We start from the raw sequence: 6,509 nt of genomic DNA, 5'->3' as shown, positions 1-6,509 counted from the left end.
TTTGTCCAGCCAACCTTTAAAGGGCTTCATCAGGCTAAAGTCTTCTCCCTACTCGGCGCCCAATTTCTGTCCAGCTATTCGGTGTAATATATGCCTGTTTATTCAGGCTCTCTGACCAATCCTATTATATTTTCTGGGCCGACTTCTCCGAACAATACTCAATGGAGTTTAAACTTCACCCCATCGCACAAGCAAGTGACTATCAGGACTCAGTGGCCGAGTGGATAACGCGATGGCGTTTGAAGCGAGGGTACTGGGTTCGAGTCCTGGAGTGAACATCAACTCTGAGATGCAGGTACATCCAGCTGACGAGTCCCAAATAGGACGAAACGCACGTCCTGGATTCCACTGCTAGCCACTATCCATCTCTGAATAAGTTCTGTGTTTATTACGGTACCTACTTTTATTTAAGATTAGGAAAAGTACTAGAACGAAACCGGTTTTAATTTACAATCTAATGTCCGGCCATTTATTACTGATTAAAATTTCACACTTCCTGTCAAACAAACAATGTGATGATGCACATGTTTGTCGGGACTACACACACTTGTTCATCAAATTGGTTGTACTGACAACAGTACATAAAAAATACTCATTTCACATGATTGCGTTAGTGGGTAATATTCTGTCATCAGTGGGCTGATATAAAAAATAGTTTTAATCTAGCATATCTGAATATCGTAATAATCACCAGATATTATTTGAATTTGGTCTAAATCTGGTAAAATCTAATCACATTTCATTCATCTGACTCCTAGAGGTTTGTTTTTGACTGTGTTTAGTATTTCGATATCATAAAAGAGTTGTTAAATATTATTAATTTTGCCATCTGATATGGTATCATACTTTAACATCATGTACAGTTAAAATAAAATTTTAGCTCTATGAACAAAGCAGAAGTCATCACTCGGTCATTTAGTAATGTTTTAATGATCGAGAACACAGGTGAGGACAACCAAAATATCTTATATAAAATTACAGAATCCTTTCATCAAATGTGAAAACCATACTTTCAATACTCCATTTGCTAACTCTCTATCAGTTCTCTCAAACTTTGTTGTTACTTCATTGACACAACAATCACTCTCTGTTCTCTTTCTATTCTTTCGATCATCCCAACCTTCTGCTTGCAGGTTTTCTACTTTCGATTACTATTGCATACTACTTATGTCTGTCAATATAAGTAGCATACACCACAGTCGTAGAATAAACTAATAATCGATAAATATTGAAATTAAGTAGGAACACTAACAGTAACGAAAATCTTAGAAAATTTGTGAGTGTTGACTTACTCGCTCTCAAGTGCTCAACGTAGATGGGCCAGGTAGAGAAAGAGGCTTTACGAACTTCTTTTGAGTGCAAAGATGAGACTTCTGGGTGTGGATTGCTTTGAATTGGAGGTGTTTAGGAGACGAGCCAGTGAACAATATTGACCACTTTTGTAGATGAATCTTAGAAAAAACACTTCATAGCCTTTCTAACTTCCCTTACTTTGGATGATTTATATATATATTTTTTACTGCCGAATGAAAAATTCCTGTTGACGTACCAAGTTTCTAGATAAGTATATTACCTATTTAAAATTAATTTACCGTAACTTAATTCTCCAGGGAGTTAATTGCTTTTCCCCTGTAAGTATTTTGGAGTAACTAAGTTTGGTGACTAGAAATGCAGCTTTATAAGATAGTGTGACCTAACCAGATAGCATTTAATTTGTCTTTACGGCATCAAGAGTTCATTTGAACGTTATGGTTTTAAGTACTTTTTTACAACTATTCTCAGTAAGTAATCTCAGTCAAATTTAACCTATAGATTTCTCCTTCCTGAATATGTCAATGCAGGGGTTCCTAATTAAAATCTTTTGTAGAATAAAGTTTTTTGTTTTTCTAAACCTCTTTTTCTTTTTCTTCTGAGATTAAAGACATTTTGAGTTGATCCAAGTTAAAGTTAAATTATGAGAAAACAATGAACAGCAATCCTGAAACTCTCCTTCAAAAAATAGTTTTCACTGTTTGTTGCACAATAGGTTAATGTTGGTAACCTGAAAACATTTTACTCTTAACATCTTACAGATTAGCAGAAAAAGCGTCTCCTGATCTAGCATGTACATTTTCGAACATACTGGGTTACTCTTTCGAGACACGTAAAATATCTAATGGTATTTTATCTGAAGGATCTATGGTGTTTATTGAAGAGTGTCTACGGCACTTGCTCATACTGAAAGGTTACGGAGTCAAGGAGTCTGATGAGATAGTAAATCAGGTAAGTCATGGTCACCAAATATATTTAATAACATGTAAGGTAGGAGATTACAATAAAAAACTGGTGATGTTAGGTTCTGAACTTGTATTCTAACTTTAAACAAAATGTTATCAAATCATGTTTCAATATAACATACGTCTTTATAAGTTTACCATGTGAAATAGTTGTCTCACTAATTGACAAAATTTCACCAAAGATACAAAATACCAGTTCAGTTTCTATCAAATTCCACCAAGGCCCAGGTTAGATTTTAGTTTGTCTATTAAGAATTGTCTGCTATACAATATGTCTATGGGGCCCTTACGTATGGTGAACCAACAAAGTAAATAATGCTAAAATTAATTGCCAGATACTAGATAAGGGTATCACATTTGTAGATCAAGTTATAGGTTTTTATCGAATGAGGTGCTAAGGATTCGTGTTCTTATACCTAACAACCACTTAATACAGCGGACTATGATGGCGCAGGTTAGAAGAAGATTGGTGAGTGCAAAAGAGAGATAAAGTATCATCCCACAAAGTCACTGGTTGTTGTGTTGGAGTTTATCACAAGGTTCACTCCTTCTAGTTAAGATCTTTGTTGGAGCTGTAGTTAGCAGCTGATGTCCGAGAGTAGAGTTCATCAAAATTGTTGGCAAGAACCCGGATGAATTCATTCTTCATTTATTGTTTAAAATTTTCATGTACCTGCTGTCCTTAGATTTTGTCAGGTTTAGTGTGGATATATTCTTTAAGTCAGCTTTTTGAACTGTAAGCGATATTTTCATTTCTGATGCCTTTAGTTTTAACTAATCGATTTCATTTCACCATACTGATAAAAGTGTCGCGAGCTGGGACGATTCATGTTTTCATCAGGTCCTGCATCGTTTCTAGAAGGTAGACTGGTTTATATTTCAACGGATATTTTGGAATGATCAGAACTTTTCCTAATAAAATACACTTAAAATTTACAAAGTAATTTTGTCTGCATGTCGTTATGAGATATCCTTGGAAGTGACTAAATGTGTCTTTTCCCACAGGTCTGTTTCACATTTATGCACTTGTATTAATCCTAATAAGTTATTTAAATACAGATATAGAAACTGAGAGTTTTGAAGAGTGCCATTGTGAGTAGCTATCCTTAATATGTGTTGCATATTTTACGACTTCTGTTGTTAATATTATTATTATTTTAAATACTTTTTGTTACGCCGAATTTCCATCTTTGTTTTGATGTGCTTTGCGGTAATCTGGCTTGTGCCTACCAGCTATGTTTATGAATAACTTAGTAACTGAGGCAAATTTGACACCATTTTTCAGTAGGAGCAAGTACTCCGAGTACTTAGACGAACAACAGAAGCTAACCGAACTGTTATCTTTCTATAAAAGTCGATTGAAAGGTACTGTACCACTACTTTTAGGGTGATGATTATCCTTCGAAAAAACCAACTGGCATATTTTTTCGGCTCTTTCAGGGGGGACTTAAACTTCAAAAAAGAAAAAAACTCAACATCTAATTGATGTAGAGCACTTTTTTTCATTTCTTTGGTAAGCTACTCCTCAACCCTTCCTCGTACATAGTTGCATCATATTTTAACTTAGCCGTCCTTCAGCTCGAAATAATGTTACTGAGAAACGTAGCGATTTGTGAAATTCAAGCATTGCTTACTACACTTTTGTTAATTTATTTTCTGTGTAAGTTGTTGTTCATTTTGTTTTAATTCACGTGTTATATAATTTTAGATATGGATCTGTCCAAGCTCTATACCTGGTATAACTATATCAGATACAATTGAAGCGGTTAAAACACTCCGGGAAATTGGTCTACGAGTAGCTATAAATAGCTCGGACAGTCGAAAAGCCTGTGACGATTTCTTGTTGAGCGTAAAATTGTACGACTACATAGATACTACGATGTCAGCAGAAGATGCCGGTTGTCATCCAAAACCTTTACCACATACTGTGATTCAAATTATTGACAAAGCTGGGGTAAGAGATTTTTCATTTACTGTTTTAGATTTTGTATAAATTATTTAAAACTCATCACTACGTGTTCTCTCATGTCAGAGTTTTATTAATATTACCATCAGTATCGTTCGTCTGATAGTAAAATAGTGAATTTATAGAAACTGTTCGAAGTCAATGTTCTTTGTGACCACCTTAAATGTATCTCATCTCTTAGACAGAGACATATTTCATTTACTTTAATTCATACCTTTGTGATCATAAATGAACGTCATTATTATTAGATGTTGATTTTCCTTTATAACAGCATTTTAATAAGTCGATCAGCTTAAAGATGGTGAAAGCTCGCACATTTCCTTCCAAGGTCATAACAAACATACCATCTATAAATTTACACGTTTGTGTGAATAGCCTAGTGTCTTGGAGATTCGAAATAAAGCTATTAACTAGAATAGAGATCGCACTTTAAAAGAGTAACTTCTGTGAAGATAAATTATGTGTAAAAGTATAATATAATAACTTTGGAAAGAAGTTGATATAGTGTCCTAAACGATAGGTGTTGAGAAAGGAGAATTTTCGAAATCAATGAACTTTACATGATGTGCATTTATTTCACTTAAAATTTCTTAGACTTAAAATACCCTCAACTAAAACGAGAAATTAAATCTCGTCGGGTGAAAAACAAGACATTTCCCTAAGATTTAATTTCTGCTGATCACGGTCTATCAAACTATGAAATTCATTGTTTAAGGTTGATTATTTATGGTCACTGATCATACATGGCATGAAAACAAAACAGATTGATGGTACTTTTTATATATTTTGCCTTCATCGTGTTTTCAACAATTTGAATGCCCATTAGTGTATTGAAGATACTCTTTTATTCTTATTGTAGTGTAAACCTGGAGAAACAGTCATTGTCGGTGATACACCTGCAGACTTAATCTCTGGTCGGTCAGCTAAGGTTGGTCTTACTGTTGGACTGTTGTCTGGATTTTCATCAGCAACCGATCTAATCTCCTACTCAGACCTAATTTTACCAAACTTATCTCATCTCCCCAGTCTATTCATTGACTAAAGGTCGTTGAAGGAAAGAAATAAAATAATGCACAAAAGGATAATACAAAATCAATCAATTCGTTTAGTCATATATTTTTTAAAGTCACCACTATTTCATAGAAATTTTAGTCAATTCTGACTTTCATTTCCTCTTTACTTTATACCACAAGAGATGTAAGCTTATCCTATAATTCCTTCTTCCGAAATATCTTCCTTAAAATATTTTTTCTTCAATTATTCCCTATGGCGGTTGTTATGGATAATTTAGACATGAAGTTGCTTGATGCTAATAAAAGTATTTTACCTAAAATCCCTTTTTGTGAATTCGAATGATATGTTTGATGGATTGTCTGCTGAAACTTAATATTTCTCAGTATGCTTTTTGTCAACTGCCATGCAGTGTTCACTCGTTTCCATTATTCAGTAACATTGGATATCAAATAAACTGGCTAGGTGGTTGATATGGTATTTTAAGGATAGTCACTTGTCAGTAACTTGGGTATAACTCGTGTTTAGAATGTAATGATGGAGTGAAATTGAAAACCCGTTAAATCTTCTGTCTTGTATTTTAGTCTGTAGGTTTCCTGACTAGCATCTAAGGAATAGAGTTTATTAAAGCTCTAGACTTGAAATGAAACATAATCTAAAAGGTTTTAGTTATTTAATAACTCCATAGGTGTTTTAATATAATATTCAAATAAGAAAAATGTTAATTTTGAATCGACCGCTAATCACTAAATAATAAAACGAATAAATTCTTTATTTCTTTTGTTAATATGAATTATCCAGTAAACCTTGAATCAATCGAAAATCATGATACTACTTTGTAAGCTAAAAATTTTAATGCTAATGAGGATGTGATATGTTATTTAGTTTGTTTAACCAATGTATGGATATCATTTATAGATTATTTCTCTATGAGCTTTAATGTCATCTCATTTAATGTCTTACTACGATGCACTTTAATTAGGAGTATTATTATGTTACACATATTTTACAAACAGATGTAGGATTTATCTAACGATTCGTTATATGAATGTGTGTACTTTATCTCATATTATTTAATTATACTCAAAAATCTTTCACAGAACTTTGTTAGAACAAATAGATTTAACTACTCAGTGGAAAAATGCTTATTCTTCCCAGCTGACAAATAAATCTAATAAGAGTATCCTTTCTGTTTTCTTGACTGTAGATAATTGTTTTTGTTCTTCATGAATTACGTAAACTCAGTTCTGGAGCAA

General features: G+C 33.4%; 1 protein-coding gene across 1 annotated transcript in view; it reads left to right on the top strand.

The window, feature by feature from the left end:
* The window catches only part of Smp_094500 (putative choline dehydrogenase), a gene marked incomplete at its 5' end in the record, with an annotated part of 26,302 nt that overhangs the window by 3,966 nt on the left and 15,827 nt on the right, over window positions 1-6,509 (top strand). The window contains 3 exons of the mRNA XM_018789188.1: window positions 2,073-2,262; window positions 3,985-4,230; window positions 5,102-5,170. Coding sequence (XP_018654656.1) covers window positions 2,073-2,262; window positions 3,985-4,230; window positions 5,102-5,170 — 505 coding nt within the window. The remainder of the gene's footprint in view (window positions 1-2,072; window positions 2,263-3,984; window positions 4,231-5,101; window positions 5,171-6,509) is intronic.

This window comes from Schistosoma mansoni, chromosome W (genome assembly GCF_000237925.1).
Source record: "Schistosoma mansoni strain Puerto Rico chromosome W, complete genome".
Taxonomy (NCBI): Eukaryota; Metazoa; Platyhelminthes; class Trematoda; order Strigeidida; family Schistosomatidae; genus Schistosoma; species Schistosoma mansoni.
The sequence above is the reverse complement of the archived record's forward strand: the minus strand, read 5'-3'. Positions and strand labels throughout refer to the sequence as shown.